The sequence below is a fragment of the Canis lupus genome, chromosome 14, assembly GCF_003254725.2.
Source record: "Canis lupus dingo isolate Sandy chromosome 14, ASM325472v2, whole genome shotgun sequence".
Taxonomy (NCBI): Eukaryota; Metazoa; Chordata; class Mammalia; order Carnivora; family Canidae; genus Canis; species Canis lupus.
Genome location: NC_064256.1, coordinates 42,152,773 through 42,176,270, shown reverse-complemented (window position 1 = coordinate 42,176,270; position 23,498 = coordinate 42,152,773). Strand labels below are relative to the sequence as shown.

Here is a 23,498-nt window from a genome sequence, read left to right as displayed (position 1 = left end):
AGGTCGACTATATTCTTCAGGCATCAAAGGCAAGGAAATGGAGCACAGCAGCAGATTCGAATACCCACAGAACCACAAAGAATGAGGCTTTAACTACAAGCTTCAAGTAGGATATGTCAATGTTGGCTTGCTTTCCATGAAAGCAATAGGAATTATCTGGCAACAAAATGCAGCCAGCACATCTATGGGGGTTAAAGGGTGGGGCACATTGGAGAAATGAGAAAAAACCCAGAAAGTGAACATGAATTCAGTGCATATTTGGTGGAGTGGGCTTTGTGCTATAAAACAGAACAGCACAGTTAGGGAAATTCCAGGTAATTTCAAGATTAAGACCCAGTATAAAGGCCTAAGCAATTTCCAAAGATTCTTTTAAATTAAGAATGAAGTCCCCAAAGAACTAAATTCTAATACCTTGAACTTCAAACAAACTGCTTTAAAAGCAACACTAAAAACATCAAACAGAAAGTAGATTAAGTGCATGCTCCATCTGTAAGAGCTTGCTTACCACAAACTCAATTACTTGTTCCAAAATGAGATCCCAGTTTGTTTGGATTTACTGATAGGCTTCTCTTGATAAATGAGAATGACAGATCTGAGAAAAGAAAGCTTCAATTCTCTTTCTTGGTCACACTCAAAACCACAGCTCCAGGTAAATGCATAAACAGGTAGCAATGCTTTGCAAAACAAAACAACCCTTTGCAAAAAAACAAAACAAAACAAAACAAAACAAAAAACACAGCGGTGTGTATCTCTAGGCAGTCAACCCCAGTATAGACTTTTATCTTTTATGCCATCTATTTGAATATAGAAATCATTTGTGTTTGGAAATAGGTCCTAATCCCCACCTCGCCCCTGCCAGAGGATAATGTTTATTTGAAATAAGTCTTTGCTCTCTGTTCAGTTCTACAGTTTGCTTGCATCCAATTTTGGCCTCTTTTCCAGCTCTGAGCAGAGGGCAGAAGCATGTGTGCCTTTGCTCTCCTGTTAGTGCACTCATGCCTACCCTCCGTCATGCTGGCCTTTGTGAGGCTGCCAGCAACCCCCTCTCGGAGACATCTGTTGCCTTGCTTAAAGCAAGGCGCTTCCTAAGCACGTGACTGGGCCTTGCGGAATCAGAGAGTGCCACCTCCAACAAGAGGCGTCTGTCCACCTCGCCTCTCCTCTGTCATTTCCTCCTCCAGCCTCGGCCTCAACAAGTGGCCGAGCCTCACACAAGCTGTCAGGGACAGATGCTATGTGAAAAGAGGAAATTGGACTCCAAGATGCTACAGCTTTTTTAATTAAGTCCAACCTAAAAGCCAAATAGTGAGGCATGAAATGAAGACTTACTTGCAAACAAGCACCGCATTTCAAAGAGCAATGATGCACTGGTTCGGGTTAGCCCACAACGTCTTTGCTTTCTCAAATGTCACATTGTTCCTCATTCAGCCCATTGGATATCTTCATGTCTGCGGTGGGCAATTTGTCTTGCGTTGGTACATGAGTATCCTGAGTTTTCTTTTGTCATTTCCTTCCTCTGCCGTCCCCAGGCTAGTTGGGTTGGCAGGATCCAGTGTGTCCACGCACAGCCAAATGCTCACTCACATCTATTCATCACTCACCTCCTCGCTCCCTCGCTCCCTCGCTTCGCAAACACCCACTGATGCCCACTACACGGCAGGCCTGGCTTCACATTCTAAGAAAAAGGAAGAATAGCATTATGGCTTTCCTCTTCCCGGCTCCCCAAGCTAATTCTAGTCCTTTGCTTTGTCTCCATTTTCTCTCGTTTACTCTTTGTTTTCTATTCTGGTTCCTTATTGTTTCTCTCTGCAAACTGACTGCTAATTAAAGTGGACTAGAGGCCCAGAGCCTCTGCTGCAATTCTCAGCTTACTTAGCCAAGATCTTCATTGATTATTAAGGATGCTGAGGACTCAGGGAGTTTTAGAGAGAAGAAAGTAGGAAAAAGAAAAAAAAAAAAAAACCTTTCAGACACAGAAGGAAAATAGAGAAGACGTACCTTGTGACATACCCTAGAAATTCTAAAGTAATCACAAAATACAGGTGAGCCTTATTAAGATTTATTATTTTTCTAATCTACTTTCCATCATTTTAACCACAGAGAATGAAATATATTATTGAAGGTGCTTGAGAAAGTTTTCATATATTGCAAAATCAGTAAGGCAGGGAGATACCTGAGGCATCATCTTGCCTGCTTTACAGGCCAGGAAACCAGGGAGAAGGGCTGGTCCAAGACCACACAGAGAGGAACTGGCTGAGGCCTAGTTAGAGTCCCATGTTTTCTGGTCTTCTCCCCTTCCTATTCATATCCCCAGCCAACTACCCTGTTCCCCAATTCAGAGTTTTCTATTATATCAAGGTTTTAGAACATTGCATGAGATGCAGGGGAAAGTAGATAAAGCATATGCTTGCTAGGGAAATCTAATGATAATGTTTGGAGTTTTCCTAGAAAACCCACCTGAAGTATTTTTTAAAGAACTTCTGAAAAGTAGGGGCTCCTGAATGGCTCAGTCAGTTAAGCATTTGCCTTCAGCCCAGCAGAGTCCTGGGATCGAGGCCCACTTCGGGCTCTCTGCTCAGCAGGGAAGCCTGCTTCTCCCTCTCCTTCTGCCTGCCACTCTGCTTACTTACGCGCTCTCTCTCTCTCTCTCTCTCTGTCAAATAAATAAAATCTTAAAAAAAAAAAAAAAACACACTTCTGGAAAGGAAATTTCAAACAAACACAACTGAGAAAATGGGAAGAAGGAATTGACTTGTTCCAAGATCATACTCACCATTAGGTAACAGTCAGAAAAGGAATATCTGACTTTGGATTATTTTTCTTAGTTTTATTAAGGAAGACAGAACACAAAAGTTAGTAAGAATTTAATTTCACTGGATCTACTAGTTAGAACCCTTTGGGTTAAGTGACAGAAAAGACAGCCTAAGTTGGCAAATGCAAAACAAAGAATATGATGTTCTAAGAACTGAAAGATCCAGAGGTAGGTCTCATTTCAGGCATGGCTTGACACAGAATTCAGATGGTGACTAACACTTATGTGATCCATGCTGGGGACTACTCTAGGAGTTTTACACGACCGGCCTAATTTCACAACTGTCTGAGTAGCTATTAATGATTCCCACTTTACAGATGAAGAAACTGAGGCATGGAGACTAACTTGTCCTGAGTGACCCCATTAATAGATGGTAGAGCAATTCAAACTCAAGTAGCCTTGTTCCAGAGTCTAGATTTTCATCACTGCCTCCTATCACCAAAGTCTAGATTTTCATCATGGCCTTTTCATATTGCCAGAGTCCAGTTTTCCTCTATCATTCATCTCTGCTGCCTGTGTGGTTCAATTCTCTTTGAGATTCTCCCCTTCTGGAAGCAAGATAGCTGAAAACAACTTGAGCCTCAAAACCTGACAGTTCCAAGGTCCAGCCAAAAAGATTAAGAGTTTCTTTTTCCTAAGTCCCAGCAAAAGTCTCCCTGCATCTCAGTGGCTTGAGTCAAATATAAGAGAATGCTAACATTCTGACTGGCCAAACCTCGGTCCCCTACCCCCATGGAGCAGGAAAGGTGGAGGCAACCCCACCAAAAACACATGGACAGAAAGTGGACATTTCCCCCAAACACCCCGAGAGAAACTGGTATAGTTAACAGATTGTTAATGGATACTGGCTGGTAGACACAACTGGTGAACACTACAATGTAAAATTTCACCACAAGAATTAAAACACTTCTTTTTCAATTACCCAATAGGAGCTCTTGGTCTTCAGGAATCATTTCTGAAGTACTCCATAAGACGCATGGCAACTTTCATTTGTACAAAGAAGAAAGGTATATGAAAAAAAATCAACCAAGATAGGACAATCATGGTATATTTATGACCATGGACTACCTTTACCAGGCCCATTCACATCAGTTTTAGGATTCCTCAATGGACCCATGGAATCAGAATCTTCTCTTTACGGGGGATATTGGGAGCTCATCCACCCCAAGATCTCACACAGAGTACAGGCTGTCCCCAGGGCTGCCAAGGGCCATAGCCTCTATTTTATAAGGTAGGTCTGTTTCTCACCTTTCATATAAGGCAGGGCTGGTGGAGAAAGGGCAAAAGGACAGGAGAAAGGAAGGTGATACTACAAAAGACACCTGCCTTTTTCTCTGCCCCATGGAAAATGCAGGACCATACTCAGCCCTGTCTCATTTCCCTCACCACCCCAGGTGCCAATCTTGCCTATAACTGTGCACCTCTCCGTGTGTCCTGATTGTCACACCAGAACCCCTCGTCTACTTCTCATCATAAAACACTTAGGATCTGGTCCTTCTCTGAAGCCTCAGTTGTTTAGGCACCCCAAGGTTGACTATCCTCCTCTAAATCATCTTTATCTTTTCCCTTGGGAGTCTGAATGGAAACAAAGAAAAGTGACAGAGATTGGGGCTGTAGGAGGAAATGTTTATCCAAGGAGGACCAGGCCACCATCGGTGCATGTGATGCCCAACCTGGAACTGATGCTGCAAAGTGAGCATTCTCTAGGAACTATCAGGACCTCCTGGCTGGGATATCGGGGAACAAGACTCAATACCCTGTACCTGGACTCCAGGAAATATTTCATTACATTTCTGAGGGTACCTTTATGAGTTGGATGACTGCCAGCAGATGATACAATTAGTTGGATTTGTGACTATTTGAAGGACCCAAGCACTGGAAGTGGGCCATCAAAATGGTGCCAGAGGACTCTGACCTCAGCGCTGTCCAGTTCCAGAATTCTGTCAATATCTCCATGAGGATATTTATGGCACACTGGTCAAATAATTAAGAGTTGAGGGGATGCTGGGAAGAAGAGCAATAGTGTTGGATGACATAGTCAGGACCAAGCAAGATATGTACCAGATTCCTGATGAGACAGATTAGTGATGAATGTTAAGCTTGTATTCAGGTTAAAATAAACATGTACAAGTTCATGATTGTGGAGACACAGCTCAGCAGGTTTGTGTGTGAAAAAAAGAGTTTTGGTTGACTCTACTCATGGTATGAGTCAACACTGCACTGTGGTTACCAAAAAAATCTAATGTGGTCTTATGCTGTCCTGAAGGCAACGGAACAACTGGACTGTGGCTTGTGTCGGGTATGCTGTATTTTATGTGAAGCAGACCACACCAGTTTTGTGCTTTAGTCCTTGACCGTATTCCAAGAGAAAAACAGGGGCAACCTGAAATTCAGTAGGAAAGGAGCGACTGTTACGGTGAAGGGACTAAGAAACTCCTGGGAGAGCATGAGGATGTTTTGCTTGGAAAAGAGAAATGTTTATGTGAAACATGAGAACTGTCTTTAAGGATGTGATAAGCTGTCTTGGGAAAGAAGCATTCCATTTGATCTCTGTATCGCTTATGGCTGGACCTGGGCCGTCAGTGGCAGTGACAGGTGCCCGAGAGGACCTGTGGCAGCTGGACTGGCTGATCTCAAAGATTCCTGTTCAACCCTGAAGTTCTAGGTAGTAATGATTCTGACACATGACTTCTAAAAGGCACGCTGGAGTACAGGGGACCTAGGTGCACTCTGCCTCCGGAATCCTGAGTTCAAATCCTAGTGCAATAGTTTTCTATTGCTGTGCAAAACACAGCAACAGAGACTTAGTGGTTTAAAACAACAGGTACCTACTAACTCACAGTTTCTATAGGACAGAAGCGCAGGCAGGGCCTAACTGGGTCTTCTACTCAGAGTCTCACATGGCTGACATCAAGATGTCAGCTGGAGTGTACTTCTTTCTCAAGCTCAGGGTCCTCCTCCAAACTGGCAAGATTCATTTCCCTGAGGCTGATGACCATGCTCCTCATTTCCTTGGGAGCTATTGACCAGGAACCACTCTCAGCTCCTAAGGGCATTCGGATTGATTCTTGCCACGTGATCCCCTCCGTAGACTTTCAGAACATGGCTGTTGTTTTCTTCAAGATCAGCAGAAGAATCACTTGCTTTGATTCTCTCCCTCCACGGAATGCCTGGACCCTCTTATCATGAGCTCACCTGATTAGGTCAGGCCCACCCTGGGACTCACTCTCTTGATTTAATTCAGAATCAACGAATGAAGGCCCACACTTACATCTTCAAAATCACTTTCTCCTTGCCATACCATCAAGAGAGTGAAAGCCTGCCATCTTTACCAGACCTGTCCACATTAAGAGGAGAAATTTGGGCAGGGGACACCCTAGAAGTCTCCCAATCACACATTGCTTTTCCACTCACAGATTCAGATCTCAGGATAGCTGCTCGGCCTCTCTGTGTCTTAGTTACTTCGACCATCAATTCCTCAAGAGGTTGCTAGGAGGCTTAAAGGAGTTCATCCACAATGGGGTCCTTGGGAATGACAACCCATGGGTCGTCAGACGTCCTGTGGTCAACGTGCTTGCAGGCAGGGGCTGTTTCATAGAGAGCCGGCTTCTGCGCTCTGTCCTATCAGCTAGCCTTTCTCTTTGCTGCCACTCTCACCATTTGGCTATAATCTCCTCTGCCCCTTTGGGTGTCTCTACCACCTACTGTTATTCTTCTTTTCTCTGTGCTTTTTCCCCCTGTCAGTTTTCTCCATTGCTTCTCTCATAATTCCTATCTTTATTACGCTGGCAACGTTTGCTGCCATTAGCCCCACAAATAAGACCATGTCTTCAGATCAGCTGACATTCTAAGATGTGGTCTACATGACATTGGTTCCTTTTGTTGGCATTCACTATGTCTCAGCCCTAATTTTTTTTTAATTTTTATTTATTTATGATAGTCACACACACACAGAGAGAGAGAGAGAGAGAGAGAGAGAGGCAGAGACATAGGCAGAGGGAGAAGCAGGCTCCATGCACCAGGAGCCCAATGTGGGATTCGATCCCGGGTCTCCAGGATCGCGCCCTGGGCCAAAGGCAGGTGCTAAACCGCTGCGCCACCCAGGGATCCCTGCCTCAGCCCTAAAAATTGTTTTTTGTTTTGTTTTGGTTTGGTTTGGTTTGATATTGTTTCAGATTCCTGAAGTTATTAAATTTTGACTTATTTTCCCTGTAGGTTAAAATTTCTCCTTTACCAAGCAGATAAATCAGAAAATAATGTTTTACCTTTGAAAACAATTCAGCATCTGAACTTCCTTCTCCTAGAAAAATCCCCTAGTACAGTTAAAACATTATTCATTTGGTAACAATTCATTTTCAAAAACAATTTTCAGGAACCCTTCTATTGCGCAAAGTGAATCGCTCCTGGTTTGCAATCTAGTTTGCTGATGAAAACTATGAGAGGCCAGCGAAGGGAAAAGGCAAAGCAATTTCACTCTACAGAAGTCAACGTAAACAGCCAACAGTGCTGTGGATGTCTGCAGTCTTGCAAAATATAATTTCAGCCCTGCGCCCTGCACACAGTAGGTACTCAGCAGAACTTTTCTGAGTTGAATGGAGGAGATGTCTCAATAAGTGATAACCATGAATCCATTTAATTAGTTTTTTCTTCTACCAGATTCTGAACTCCAACATGAAAAGAGTTTACAAAACAAACAGAAGAACCAGTAGTAATGAATACGGTTCGACGCAGGCAGCTTGTATGGACAAATGAGCTGACATGCAGTATCAGCTAGATCTTCCGTGCTCGGCGAAAATCAGGTGAGGTCATAGCTCCCATTCTGACTGGTTCTATCATGCCACTGAGAGTCAACATGACTGTCTCTACGCTGCTTAGGTAGGAGGCGGGGAGGGAGTCCAGAGTGTCCCCACTGCTCCAGGCATCCTCAGGCCCCAGGCAGCAGAGACTGGTGGCGCTTCTTGGATTGTCAGCAAACCCAGGCAGAGTGCAGGTCGTATGCCAGGAAGCTGACACCAGGAAGAGGCACTGGCCCCAGGGCCATCTGCAAAACTCAGGGGAGGTTAGGACACAGAGGCATCCCCCCCACCCATGTAAAAACAGCCCATCTCTTAGAGGCTATGGGTGGATAGGGCTCCAAGGGATTGATCTGTAGGGATAACTATTACTGCTTTCCATGAAAATATCTGCTTCCAAATTTGTTGCTGAATGTCTGTCTTCTTTGCTAAACTATAAGAAACAAAGCATAGAAACCAGGTCTACACCCAATGCCCGGCCGAGTGTTCTATAATCAGCAGAATATTTGCTCAATTAACTAACGAAAGAACAAATGAATGGAGTCTTACATCCTAAATGTAGGAGTCATGGCAAGGTGCCCAGGGTATTCAAAATACACTGTAGCTCATCGAGTGGTACATCTTACTTCAGTTCCAGGTGTAAACAGGTCCCTGTACCCTAATCGACACTGCCCCATTCATAACTGATTGACCCAGAAAGCCTGTCTGCTCTCTCGGCTCTTCCTCCGTGTAGTTCCTTAAATCCTGGTGTTCTCTGGGTTTCTGCTTTAGACCTGTTCTCTTCCCTTTCCTTCTCTCTCACACTGTCTTTGGGTTAATTCATTCACTTCCGTAGATGTAGTTACCACCTGTGTTTCATTTTCACCTCCAACCCTCATCACCCAAAGGCAATGGGAAACCCCGACTGTATGTTCCTCAATCTCAACAGGCCCCAGCCCTAGCTTATGACCTTCCCCACCCCTTGAAAGCACTACTTCTTCTTCTGTATTTCTAATCACAAAAAAACTCATCCTCACTCACCTGCATTATCCAATTAATTCAATCTCTCAAGAGGAATCATACTTCCGGATCCTTTCCATCCTAGCCTCCGTGTTCTTAGCTGAAGACCTCTTTATTTTTACAATAGCCTCCTAAAAGGGCCTCTGCTTCCCTCTCTGCCCTGCACTCTGATTCGGGATCCCACTGCTACCAGAAGATTCTTCTAAAAGAGAAACTGGATTGCATTAATCCCCTACTTAAAAGCCTTCTATTAAAATACTAGCAGTCTTAATGATCCCCCCAGACAGTGAGGGGTTCTTTTCTACCGACATTAAACAACCCCAGAGAAAAGTTCTTCAAATATGGACAAGGGAGCCACTCAATGAAATGGATGGCTCACCCTGGAATTCCAGAAAAAAAAAAAAAAGAAAAAAAAACCTATAAAGGCAGCACTACCCATGCATACAAGATTCCTAGTGCTTAGATCAGAAATCCTTGGACAGTCCAGAATCATCGATGATGAGATGTGATGAGAACCCTGCAATGTGAGTGAGAGAGCAAGAAAAATACACAAAAGACATAGAAATAATGGGTGAAATGAGGAATTTGGGGAATGATTTCACTAATTCACTCAACAAACATTTTGAAGACTGTTACTATAGTTTTACATCATGCTGGGCTTTATATTGTTAGTTAAATTAGATGGAATTAAATTAAATTAGTGGAAAACAACTGAAGTAGGTCACACACACACACACACACACACACACACTCACAGCCTTTTTGGCTCTTGTCACCCAGTAAAGCTTGAACTCTCAGACTGGCTTACACATTCCTTTGCTGCTTTCCAGACTCAACTCCTACACTATTCTAAGAACCACACACTCCCATCACACAACCACACCCTATTCCTGCCTGAGACCTGTAGGTCCCTCTGCCCACAATGCCTTTCCTCCTGTTTTCCAGGTGGGAACCTCTTCTAACCAACCCACCTCTCACACCCAGGGAGAAGCTTTCCCTGAAACCTCAAACTTCCATCCTCTCATGCCCACAGAGCTATGTCATGCTCCTATTACAGGATTTCTGCTGTAGTTTGTAGTTTTTCCTCTCTCTGATGGTCTATCTCTAGTTAGCACCTGAGCCTTACCCTGTATCCCTGACACACAGAACAAATTAGGGTTTCAGTGAAGGTTTGTCGAACAAATGCATTTCGATGTCTAAACAATTAACTTATGGATACTTCGTGTACATGAACTGGTAATATTTTAGGTTCTACCTCTACTAATTGTTTTCTTTCAGTCTGGCATGTTTGTGGTATCTGTGCACCCCATTACCAAGGACAGCTGACATATGAGGGAAGATAAAAGCAGGCATGCTTTGGTTTTTATATTTTTATGAGGCTGGGGCATAATTTCAATCACCACAAGCAATTCACCAGCTTTATTTTCCCGCTGTCCTTTTGACTTTGTAAATAATTACAACCCACAATTTCAGAAATACTACATTAATACTCCATTAAAAAAACTTAATTGATAGACTGAATTCTTCAGGCGAAAATGATGCTATTACTCAAGCTACAAGCACAAGGCAGACAAGGAAGGTCAGTTGGAAAGGGAAAGAAGGGGGCTCTGGATGAGGAGAGGAGGGGGCTAGACCTCCCTGGGGACTGCTCTGGATGGAGACAAGCCAGGGGGACAGCCAGCAAGGGGAGGTATGCTCATACAGGGGCAGTCCTCCTATCAAACAGGTGGCAGCCTCACAGATCCGGCTAATCTTCCTAATTACGGAGAATCTGGCCTCCAGCCAAGATCAAGGGGGGCAATTTGACTCCTCATGGGGAAAAGTGTAGCAAGCCAGAAAAGACCCCCGCCAAACAGGTGATGGTTCATGGCAAGATTTCAGACCCTGGGGGGAGGAGTGGTGCAGAGGGGAGTTAAGGTCCTCCACAAAAAAAGAGGCCACTGTAGAAGCTCAGTGGGAGACAGTGAGCCAACACCACCGAGCCTGAAGGAAGGCAGTGGATGAGAGGGGTGTTTGGGGCGCTCTCCCGAGACACCACAGACACCAGATCCTTCGAAGTAAGACGAATTCTAATCTTACTGGTGATGGGTAGGGTCTACTAACAAGCTGCCTGATTTGATCAGTCATTGGCAAACTGGGGCTCACAGGCCCATTTTGGCCAGCCACTGTTTTTGTAAATAAAGTTTTACTGGAACACAGCCATGCTCATGGCTGCTATTACGCTATGAAGGCAGAGATGAGTAGTTGTGACAGAGACCATATGGCCCTGCAAGGCCTAAAATATGTACTATCTGGCCCCTGATAGAAAAAGTTTGCCAACCTTTGGTCCAGAAAATGCCCAGGCTGCCTCTCAGACCAACAGAAATCAGAATCTCTGGTAGCAAGGTTGACGCATGAGTACTTTTTAAAGCTTCCCAGATTATCTCAATGTGGAGCCAAGGTTGCAAACCCCTAGTCCGGCCTGTTGCCGCAACTCTGAGAGGCATCTGAAGAAGTCACAGAATCAGATTCCATCTCAGATGAGTAAGTCAGAGGGAAGGGTGGTTCAGTGCTTAAACTTTGGGGAAAGAAATCCCTCAGCTGCATCCTCACTCTGCCACTCACCAGCTATCTGACCTACATAACTCAACTCCCAACAGCTCAGTTTCTCCATCTATAAAATGGGCACAGTAACAAAACCTACCTCATAGATTGCTGGGAGGGTCAGAGGGATGAGTGCTGGTAGGGCTGTCAGTGGTGTGGCATATGACTGCACTTGATAAAAGGTAGCCAGAACAGGGGATGGGGGAGACCTGGGCTGAGAAGCTAACTCCATCCTGGTTTACAGCAGCCGGAGGAACTCTCAGGGCTGCCACATGTGGTGCCCAAGGAGACATGTTCGTCAGAAGCTAAGCAGCATCTTTAAGACATTGCTGGGAAAAGCCACGGTGCAGGTGCAAGGACTAAACTGCCAGCCTGCATGAGCAGGTGTGCGGTCCAGGGGAGCTCGAGACAAATCCCATGGCTAAATTCTGTGCACATCTGGTCCTGCTTCTGGGGCTCCTTGTCTTGGAGCCCTGGCTCACATTATGGACAGAAGCAGTTTGTCTTCTTGCAAGGCTCTGGTAGGGTCTGGTGAATGCCTGTGAGAGACCAAACCCCAAGTCCTGCTGCTTGGACTACATGCTGGGGCTGGGCACATTTGTAGGTACCTGCCCTGCAGATATCTGCCTTCTGCCCACCTTTGCATGACCTCCATGCCAGTTTGGGTTTGATATCAGTTTGCCAAACTCTTACCCAGGTGATACAAGGAGGGCTATGGTCTCCTCCACACAGAGGACTTCTTTGGGCACACAGCCTGGCCCCTAGAGGTGCTCCAACAATATCTGTGCCTCGACCATTCAACTAACATGTGAAAGGCATGCATGCTACAGAATTCTCAGGGCTACTTGCTCAGCTAATGACCTGCATTGGGCAGATAGGGTGGTCCCTTCATTTCACAAAAAGGCCTAGGTCTTGTAGGGTTAGTAACCTCTCCCAATTGCTGTAAAGATGGGTGGGCCCTCAAATGTATAACTAGAGTTCTTGGGAACCCTGGCAGGATTTGGTGACTCTCCAAATCAGGAAATGGTAAACCATGACTTTATCCCTGAGCCCAGCCACAGCATGACTCTGTTTGCAGTAGGACATCTTTTCCTGCATATTGGTTTCAGGCTTGAGCTAGAACAGGATCAAGCTGAGTGGCCAGTTCCAGAAAAGCCTGGTCAATACCATCCTGAACTTAATACATGTATGTGTAAGGAAAGGAGGCTTAGAACCATACCAGTCCCCTACCCACGGAGCCCTGAACCTAAAATTGGCATCACATATGATGACCTAAAACAGGTGGGGGTTGAGCCATGGTTAAGGGACAGTCTCTTGATACTACTGGAAAATCCAGGAACAAGCCAGTAGGAAGTTCTCATCCTATTGGTAACACTGATGCTAATGGCTTTCATTTACTGGGTGCGTATAAAGTGCAAAGAGATTTACTCACACGCAATTTTTATTTAATCTTTATAGCCATTCTATGAAGACTTGGAGAATGAAATAGTTGCACAGCACATAGGTTTTATTTATCTTATTTTTAAAAAAGATTTTATATATTTATTCATGAGAGACACAGAGAGAGAGAGTCAGAGACATAGGCAGAGGGAGAAGCAGGCTCCCTGCGGGGAGCTCGATGCGGGACTCGATCCCAGGACCCCAAGATCATGCCCTAAGCTGAAGACACACACTCAACCATTGTACCACCCAGGAGTCCTGCCACCTAGCTTTTAAATGGCGGAACTGAGATTTAAATTCAGGCCTCTCTAACTCTAAAGCTCCCATTCTATTTTCCTAAGTTGTACAGCCTCCCCAGAAGGAGCTAGCCATGCCTCTGCTGTGGCATAATCTTGTTCCACCAAACAATGTTGGACTGAGACAGGGAAATGATATCCATGCCCCCTAGGAGAGTCCCTAGTAAACTTGAGAAAAACTGCACCTCTTTGCCTGTGAAAGTTCTACCTCATGCCAGGGGCTCGGCCCTGAATTAGACTCTGTGTGTCTTATTTTATAGGATCTCAGGGTCTCCTCAGAGCTCTTAGAGTCTTGCATCTGATCTCCCCCGTCTCACGAATCTATCCTTGGCTCAATCCCTGGGTTATGTCTCAGTAACAATTTACTCCGCTAAGCAGCAGACACCTTCTCTTCATAAATACTGATGATAGATAAAACGTCCTATCTTTCACCTTATCTAAAGAGGATGAATGATCTAATTCTTTCACTTGCAGAGCACAACGTTGTGGCCAGCTGAGACCAAACTAGGATGCAATCCCTGTTCACCTCCTTCTGAACCTCCCGGCTCTGCTACTAGACTGGTTAAGGAGAACTACCCTGACTGGGGAACCAGCCTGCCTGGGTTCAATCCTGGCCCAGCTGGTGAAACATCAACTTCACTTTACTTGTTTGCAAACTGGGAATAATAACAGCACCTCTTTCAAGAAGCTACGGTGAGAAGTAAGACAGTCTATTACATGTAAAATACTTAGCTCAGTGCTGGCATAAGATAAACACTCTGCAAATATTAACCGTTATTACTAGTTGAGATTATATTGCTGCTTCTACTCCAGTTGGTATTATATATTCACTTGATCAAAATTAACTGTGCTATTTTCAAAACAGTGCAGAAAATCATGTGTTACCGCTCAAGGACTGGAATCTTACACATGGGAAAACACTCAGGTACAAAAATTGACTTCTTCTGTCAACTTCCCCCAAAATACAGTGTATTACTTTTAATGGCACTTGACATTTTTTCTAAGACTTGGCCATATATTCTCTAACTTATCCCTACACTAACCTGGAAAATCTACTTTGCAGATGGAAAACTGCAGTTTCAGAGATGTCAAGTAATAATAATAATAATAAATAAATGGTAACATTTATTTTGTGCTTCCTGTATATTACACAGTGCTTTAAGGAATTTTTATATTTACTGACTTTCGATTTTTTTAAATTTTTATTTATGATAGTCACACAGAGAGAGAGAGAGAGAGAGACATAGGCAGAGGGAGAAGTAGGCTCCATGCACCGGGAGCCCGACGTGGGATTCGATCCCAGGTCTCCAGGATCGCGCCCTGGGCCAAAGGCAGGCACTAAACTGCTGCACCACCCAGGGATCCCTGACTTTTGATTTTCTAAACAACCCTATGAGATAGATGTTGTTGTTACATCCGTTCTATAGATAGGGAAACAGAGACCCAGGTTAAGAAATCACCTAAGAAGCAGGCTCACAGAGAAAATGGGAAATGGATAATGACACTTCCTTAGTGTGGTGCCTGAGTTGCACAACTAGATTTGGTGGTCAGCAAAGAAAGACAATATCCATAGGCCTTTGCTGTGGTGGCACTGTTCTTACATTGTCCCCCTTGCGCATGCGTACACACACACACACACACACACACACACACCCTTTTCTTCACACAAGAGAATCTCTAACTCTCCTTCTCACTAAAAAATTCTGTGATTGTAGCTGAATCTACAGAAACCATCCCTCTGCCAGTTTTGGAGAGGGCTGAGCACTGAAATATGTACAGTGGTCCCTCCTTACCCACCAGGTGAGTCCCAAGACCCTCCCTCCTATGATGCCTGAAATCACAGAAGGTACAGAACCATATGCTATGTTTTTTCCATACATAACTATGACAATGTTTGATTTATGAAAACAGTAACTAATAATAAAAGTGAGCAACTATAACAATGTACTATAATAAAAGTTATGTGAATATGGTCTCTCTCTCAGAGTATCATATTATGCTATATTCAACCTTCTTGTGATGATATGAGATGCTAAAATGCCTATGTGATGAAATGAAGTGAAGGGAATGACACAGGCTGTGACATAGAGTTAGGCTACGGCTGACCTTCTGATGATATATCAGAGGAGGAGCATCTGCTTCTGACCCGTGGTTGACCACAGGTCATCGAAACCTCCGAAAGCAAAACCATGGATAAAGGGAGTACCAGTGTGGTCGGTCTTCTCAAAGGACAGAGAGTGACCCTGAATCTTTTCCTAGACACATTTAAAACATCTTCCAACTTTAGAACAACATAAAAACATGGTTTGTTTTGTCTTTTAGCAGCCTTTCTTTGATCTGCACATTGGCTGCAGACTGGCTGGACCCACTGTCCTTCCCTAGCAGGAGAGTCTTGGCCTGAGCAAAGCTAGATCACGATCTCTATAAATCATCACTTTACATTCATGCTCATCTTGCTGGTGTCACAGCGCTGTCAGTATCTTGATTAGTGCATGAAAAAGGGCGTTAAGATGAAGTGAGATGAATCTGTGCTGCTCAGGAAGTACCAGATGAATCGGTAAACTGCCCAGTTATTGGTCCCTTGGAAAGCAGATTTAAGCTGCTCTGGGGTCCTGGAAACACACAGCTCAGAGAGGCCATGGAGCAGCTGTTCCTCTCTTATAAAGCTTTCCATGATCGTAGAGAGAGAAAACATATGTGCTGGCCAGGCCAAGTGGAGCTCACACAATTTGAGATTCACATTCTGAAAAGCACAGAGAAGAGACTGTCTCATGCTCCGGATTATCTTGTTTGCCAGTTAATGAGCAAGAACTTGTCCAGACTGCCCAACAGGACATTCAATGTCAATCTTATTCTAGTTGGCCTCTGTGATGCTTTGTGGAATGTTCATATGCACTGTTCAAAGGGTAAAAGATTTAAAAAGAATTATCCGCTTGGCTCACCATTACCCACTTTCTGCTAAAGCAGAAATGTCATTATAAAAGATGGCCACATGTTAAGCATGGAGAGAGGTAAATTTCTGGGAGTTTACACCTAGAGAAGCAGTCCTCAAAGGATGGTCTGGGGAACCCTGGAAATCCCTAAGACCACCTTGGGGTCTGAGAGGTCAAAACTATTTTCCTAAAAACACTATGACATTATCTGGCTTGTTCAATCTCATTCTTTCTCGAGTGTACAGTAGACTTTCCCAGAAGATACATGACACAGGATATAGCAACAGACAAGAGAATCCAACTGTCCCTCACTAAGCCAGATGCTAAAGAGATTTTTCAGCAAAGTATAACAATGACGCTATTCTCACTAAGTACTTTTTGAAAACATAACTTTTTAATAACAATAATTTATGTTAACATACAATTGGCATGTTGTTCAAAAAGATCTGAAATTTATTTTTTCAATTTCAAAGTTTTAATTTCTAATATGGTAAGTATTAATTGATGTAACCCATAGAAAGTATTTGGGGGCCATCCATCATTTGTAAAAGAATGGCAAGGTCCTGAACCTAAAAAGTGCAAGAACCATGGATTCAGAAGAATCTGATGTTTTTCTCTTGGCGGAAGCATGCCTTCCTTCCCTAGCTTTCCAGCCAAGCATCCATCTGCTTCAGACTCACCACCTTCTTAGTTTGGGTGCAGGTCCTCTCCTCTGTAGTCTTATTACCTGCCTTACCCCCAAATCCGTACTATTGAATTGCCTTTGTTCTGCCTATGACATGGATCCGGGAAATTCACAGTTGTTCATTCTCCCTGGCAAGGCAGAGAGAGGAGCTTTCCTCAACCACTCTACTCTCCATCAGGCAGTGCCCAGATGCGTGTGAGAGCTGCCACTTTTGCCTGGACCATCAATCAACAAATGCTATGACAGGGGCTGGAGAGAAAATAATGATTCAAAAGGATTGTGACAGATGCACATCAATAGGTTGACAATGGGAGAAAGGCGCACACAGACCCAGGGGCTCAGAGATGAGCCAGCGCCTAGGCCACACAGAGGGAGCCCCGTGTCTGTGATGGTGGACACAAAATGCCAGCCTGTCACTGTGTAGGCAGACAGAACCACACAGATCAGGTGTCCCCTTCCAAGTGTGAAAAGACTGTAGCCACTTTCTCTGTAGGTTCCAGGACCTCAGAACTCCCCTTACAAATGAGGCTGGACATGGCTGTCCAATTTTCCCAGCACCATTTATTGAAGAGACTGTCCTTTTTCCAGTGGATAGTCTTTCCTGCTTTGTCGAATATTAGTTGACCATACAGTTGAGGGCCCATTTCTGGGTTCTCCATTCTGTTCCATTGATCTATGTGTCTGTTTTTGTGCCAGTACCTCGCTGTCTTGATGATCACAGCTTGTAGTACAACCTGAAATCCAGCATTGTGATGCCCCCGGCTCTGGTTTTCTTTTTCAATATTCCTCTGGCTATTCGGGGTCTTTTCTGATTCCACATAAATCTTAAAATGATTTGTTCCAGCTCTCTGAAAAAAGTCCATGGTATTTTGATGGGATTGCATTGAATGTGTAAATTGCCCTGGGTAGCATGGACATTTTCACAATATTAACTCTTCCAATCCACGAGCATGGAATATTTTTCCATCTCTTTGTGTCTTCCTCAATTTCTTTCAGAAGTGCTCTGTAGTTTGTAGGGTATAGATCCTTTACCTCTTTGGTTAGGTTTATTCCTAGGTATCTTATGCTTTTGGGTGCAATTGTAAATGAGATTGACTCCTTAATTTCTCTTTCTTCAGTCTCATTGTTAGTGTATAGAAATGCCACTGACTTCTGGGCATTGATTCTGAATCCGGCCACACTGCTGAATTGCTGTATGAGTTGTAGCAATCTTGGGGTGGAGTCTTTTGGGTTTTCTATGTACAGTATCATGTCATCTGCAAAGAGAGAGTTTGACTTCTTTGCCAATTTGAAACTAGATCATTCTCCTACACCATACACAAAGATAAACTCAAAATGGATGAAAGATCTAAATGTGAGACAAGAATCCATCAAAATCCTAGAGGAGAACACAGGCAACACCCTTTTTGAACTTGGCCACAGCAATTTCTTGCAAGATAAATCTATGAAGGCAAGGGAAACAAGAGGCAAAAAGAACTATTGGGACTTAATCAAGATAAAAAGCTTCTGCACCGCAAAAGAAACAGTCAACAAAACTAAAGACAACCTACAGAATGGGAGAAGATATTTGCAAATAACCTATCAGATAAAGGGCTAGTATCCAAGATCTATAAAGAACTTCTTAAACTCAACACCCAAGAAACAAACAATCCAATCATGAAATGGGCAAAACACATAAACAGAAATTTCACCAAAGAAGACACAGACATGGCCAACAAGCCCATGAGAAAATGCTCCGCATCACTTGCCCTCAGGGAAATACAAATCAAAACCACAATGAGATACCACCTCACACCAGTGAGAATGGGGAAAATTAACAAGAGAGGAAACAACACATGTTGGAGAGGATGTGGAGAAAGGGGAACCCTCTTCCACTGTTGGTGGGAATGTGAACTGGTACAGCCACTCTGGAGAACTGTGTGGAGGTTCCTCAAAGAGTTAAGAATAGAGCTACCCTATGACCCAGCAATTGCACTGCTGGGGATTTACCCCAAAGATACAGATTCAGTGAAATGGCAGGATGACTGCACCCCAATGTCCACAATAGCCAAACTGTGGACGGAGCCTTGGTGTCCATCGACAGATGAATGGATAAAGAAGATGTGGTCTATGTATACAGTGGGATATTACTCAGCCATTAGAAACAATGAATACCCATCATTTGCTTCAACGTGGATGGAACTGGAGGGTATTATGCTGAGTGAAGTCAATTGGAGAAGGACAAACATTAAATGGTTTCATTAATTTGGGGAATATAAAAAATAGTAAATGAGATTATAGGGGAAAGGAGAGAAAATGAGTGGGAAATATCAGTGAGGGTGATAGAACATGAGAGACTCCTAACTCTGGGAAACGACCAAGATTTAGTGGAAGGGAGGTGGGCAGGGGGATGGGGGGAGTGGGTGATGGGCACTGAGGGGGGCACTGGACAGGGTGAGCACTGGATGTTATACTATATGTTGGCAAATAGAACTCCAATAAAAAAATATACCAAAAAAAAAAAAATGAGGCTGGAGCACTGTCTCCATCTCTGTCCTGCAGATCAGAATAAAATATTCACTTCAATCTAACACACCTGTAAACAATCACTGAGCTCCTCCTAGACACCTGGGTAAAATGCTGGTGGGAAGAAGTGCAAAGATTAATCAGAAATGCCCCTTCCCTGCACTCCAGGAGCAAGAAAAAAATCATTAATGGACCTGCTTATTAGCAGCAAAATGATCAGATTTGAGTCTTAGCTCATGTCTCTTACCTGGCCTGTTTTCTAGAGAGAATGGAAGAATGCAATGTGAGAAGGCAAAGCAGCCAAAGAAAGCGCAGAAACAGAAGCCCTAGATAATGCACAAGACTGGATAATCAACGTTTGAAACACAAGAAATGATTCTGCAAGAGAAGCCACTCTTTGTTTTTTTTTTCTTTACAAATGCTATTTCTTAACCTCAAATTCAATTGTTGGCCTGGACAGAAAGAACCTGGTTTCCTACCCGACTCAAAACTCCCACATCTGGCCTGGTTATGCTCAGGTTCCCAAGCAGGCTTCACCTAAGAGGCCCTTCAGAGGCATCCAGCCAGTGGGACACCCAGCCCAGAGGGCATCTGCGAGATGGAAAGGGAAAGAGTTCCTAAATTCTAACACTTACCAATGGCAGAATGCTTCATCTTTGAAGTAGCCTCTGGAATCGTCAGGTTCCGTGTTAAAATGGGCTGCCTAAAGACTACCTGTCCATGTAACAGGCTGGAAGCACACACCCGGTGCCTGGAACTTGTGTCCTTGCTGTCAGAGGCAGGCGGGGACCTGCCTCAGCTGAATTTAAGGCAGGCAATACATGGGGACGAGGAAGGAGATACAAGGAGCGTTGCTGGTGAAGCATCTCTGAAACCATTTTACCCATCTCCCTCCCTTCTCGCTCCCCTGCCTCTCACCTCCTCCACCCCATCTCGACTGACATTATTTCTGTTCAGCAAGGTTTTGAGATGCTGGGAACTGTCTTTCTTAAGCATCTTCTAATCTTTTATGAAGATTATCAAGATCATGTAATTCCAAATCTTCTGCACTATGAACATCAAAAGCCCGTTAACTAATTAATTCTATGCTTTTAAGGATTATCTGCATATTAGAAAAGTACCATACCTATCACACACAAAATTATATCTTTTTCTTTTTTTTAAGATTTTATTTTTTTATTCATGAGAGACACAGAGAGAAAGAGGCAGAGACATAGGCAGAGGGAGAAGCAGGCTTGCCCCCCCCCCCCACCCCGGGAAGCCTGATGCGGGACTCAATCCCAGGACCCCGGGATCATGACCTGAGCCAAAGGCAGACGCTCAACCACTGAGCTACCCAGGTGCCCCAAAATTACATCTTTTTTCTGTCAGTCACACAGTCTCTCTCTCCCTTCCTTTCTCCCCTACTCTCTCTTTTTCTCTTTCCAGAGTCTCTCCCTCTCTCACTCTCCCTTTGTCATTCTCTCTCTCTCTCTCTTTCTCTCTCTCTGCTCTGTCGCCACAAATACACTCCATGCTTATTGGCCTATGGTGCACTCAAACATTAAAAAATGATTCAGCAATTGATAACATGTTAAGCCATTTGAAAACTGTCAAAATTGGAAATGAAGAATGTAGCTCCTTCATTTCACAAGCAGCTTAAAGGCAAGTGCGATGGGCTTCTATAGAAGGCCGTGATGGATTCGGAACGCAGTGCTTATGTGAACTGAAGCAATGAGTGCCAACCAGCAAAGCGATTGTGAGGATTAAATAAAAATAATGCCTGTAAAGCATGTACCTCAATGCCTCGCACATGAATAGCGCTCGGCAAATGATAGCTATCATTATTATCAGGAAGTATTGATGACAGAGGCCATAAAATTCAAAAGAGGAAGAGAATTAGAAAGACAGAGACCACATATACCAGAGATTGTTTGTTGATCCATCTGTGCATTGTTTAAATTGGCTTCACGGTGGACAAAGCACTTATATTAACTTTTCTGATCCCAGAACAAGCCTGTGAAGTAGGTAGGACAGATGGTATCATCCTACTTGACAAACCAGGATGGGACAGAGGGCCAGAAAGCTCTTAAGATGGTTTTGGTGTAAGGTTTAACAGTCATTAAGTGGAGGGGACCAGAACAGGAGCCACATGGCTCCCTGAAAGGGAACAGTATTCTCCATTTGGCTGATACCCTCAGTCTTTCTAATCCATGGCCCTGCCTCATCTTAAGAACTGGTCTCTGAAGAATTTAAGATTAAAATGCCAAAGTCAATCCAATAAAAGGTAACTCTCGATTAGCCAACTATGGCCTAGGTGAGTGAATCAAAGCGCCCCCCACCCCTCAGCTTACCAGGCAATAGTTACAGGGTCCCCTCCTTTCCTGAGCAGTGCACCCTGTGTTAGGGGCCGGGACCCTGCCCACGGTGATAGGAGGAAAGTCATGCAAGTGCAGGGACTTGATTCCCAGCAGCCCAGCTGCCGTGTTGCCTTCTGTGGCCGCAGCTCCAATTTAGCACAGAGGATTACAGGCTGGCAGCTGTCAATTATGCTAACCAGATTGACTCCCCATGGCATTCCACATCTGGAGAAGCCTTCCTTGGGAATCGGTACAGAGGCATCCGTGCATTCTCAGTGCTATTATTATCTTCAAAACTACCTAGAGAATATTCTCTTCCAAATGCAAAGATTAAGAGAAGTTAAAATGCATGGCATAGTTAGTAATTTTTCCTGAAAAAAAAAAAAAAGAAAAACATACTCTGTAGCCAATGCTGGTACCCAGGAAGACACTATTTTTTAATGGCATGAAATACAAAAGACATAAAAAGCACCATTGAAAATGCTGCTATGCTATCAAATAATTTATACTTCCTCCCATGTTATCTAAAATAAATGACACTTTTGAGCCAATCACATATATTAAATATGGACAGTTTGTTTCCCAAACCTTAATTCCGGGGTTTTAACTAAGCAAATAAAATAAAGAAGATAATTAAAATGACTTCTGTCCCATATCATGCATAGGAAAAATATGCAGGGTATGGGGAAGAAAAAGGATTTAGCACAAAATATTCAGCCATCTCAATGGAAAAAAACCTTCCCCAACACAAATCGATAGCTCAGGCTGCCTCTCTGTTTGCCCTGCCTAACTGGGGACTTTGCTATGAAATCTGATTACTGTTATCAGCAGGAAGCTGATTTGGCCGTCCTGCTTCAAGGAGAGTCATCCAAATTACAGAGCCGCCAAAACATGGGCTGGGTGATCCTGGCACATGTAGATGGAATGCTCTGGAGCCTCTCCTTATTCTATGGTATGGAGAAGATTCTGTGGCCTGACTCAACATAGACTGTTCACACAGGCAACAAATACAAGATTCCCAGAACAGGGACACATTGGCCTCCCAAGTCATGGAATAAACGAGAGAAATTTTAAGAGTACCAGTGCCTGGTTCTGGGTGCTAGGACTCACATCCCTTCAGTTCCTCCCTGGAGAGAAGTAGTTCGCTTTTTGCCTCCTTTAATAAACTGTTGAGAAATGCCTATTTAGTGCCTCATGGGCAGAAGGTCCTGGGTTGTCCCACAGAGGTACAGAGAAGTGGATCCCAACAACATGCCTGCCATGGAGAAGTACAGGAGAGGTCAGAGGCACTTGTGAGAATGTCAAATGAGTACAAAGTTCTAAGTGCTCCTGGAGCCAAGGGGTAGCTGGACTTGAGCCAGGGAGGAAAGCATCAAGGGGATGGAGAGAGTTGACCCATACTGGGTCCTTCCCTTAAGAGATAGGAAGAACTTCAAAAAATGACATTAGCTTCCCACCTTAAACAGAGAGAAAAGCCAATATAGTCAATTTGTTATTTTGCAAAAGATGATCATCGAGGCCAGGGCTGGATGTGAGGGATATCACTGCTTGAATTGGTAGAGGCTTCTGGAGGGGGCTCTGGTTCTTGTCGTTGGCTGTGTGGTCAGTAGTTAGGGTGGGAAGGGATGGGAGGAAGGGGACAGGAGGGCAGCACTCAGAACAAGCCTGTCACTCACATGGAGGTTGGGCCACAGTGGGACCTCTTGGGGAATGAACCTGGGCTCAAAATCCTGCTTCACTCTTTCTGGCTAGGTGACCCTCAGTTCCCAACCTCACTTCCCCGGACTGTGAAATAGGGCAATGCCTGTCATGGCAGGGAGCTCATTAAGTTAGGGGTCTACACCTCGGAACACAATATCTTGCATACAAATAGTCAATATATGCTAGATCTCACTTGACTCTTCTCACATCATCTTGCCACCTGCTGGGACCACCAGTGATAGATTTTTCTGGAAAATGCATAATTCCACAACTCTTATCTTGTTGGTCCATCTGATAGGCAATATGGCCAAATTGAAATTTAGGAAATACATTCTTTCCATTCATAGGTAATAATACTACTTATTTAGTATCTTATTAGATCATCCATTCTTTTTTTGACATGAGGGATGGT

General features: G+C 44.0%; 1 protein-coding gene across 2 annotated transcripts in view; it reads right to left on the bottom strand.

The window, feature by feature from the left end:
* Positions 1-23,498, bottom strand: part of CHN2 (chimerin 2) — a 295,899-nt gene that overhangs the window by 206,096 nt on the left and 66,305 nt on the right. The window contains exon 1 of one of the 2 annotated variants that reach the window (XM_025464494.3): positions 1,330-1,363. The exons of the other annotated variant lie outside the window; for it this stretch is intronic. Within the exon in view, the coding sequence (XP_025320279.1) occupies positions 1,330-1,348 (19 nt within the window). The 5' untranslated portion in view covers positions 1,349-1,363. Of the gene's footprint in view, positions 1-1,329; positions 1,364-23,498 lie in introns of those variants that run through there. 2 annotated transcript variants of the gene reach the window in all.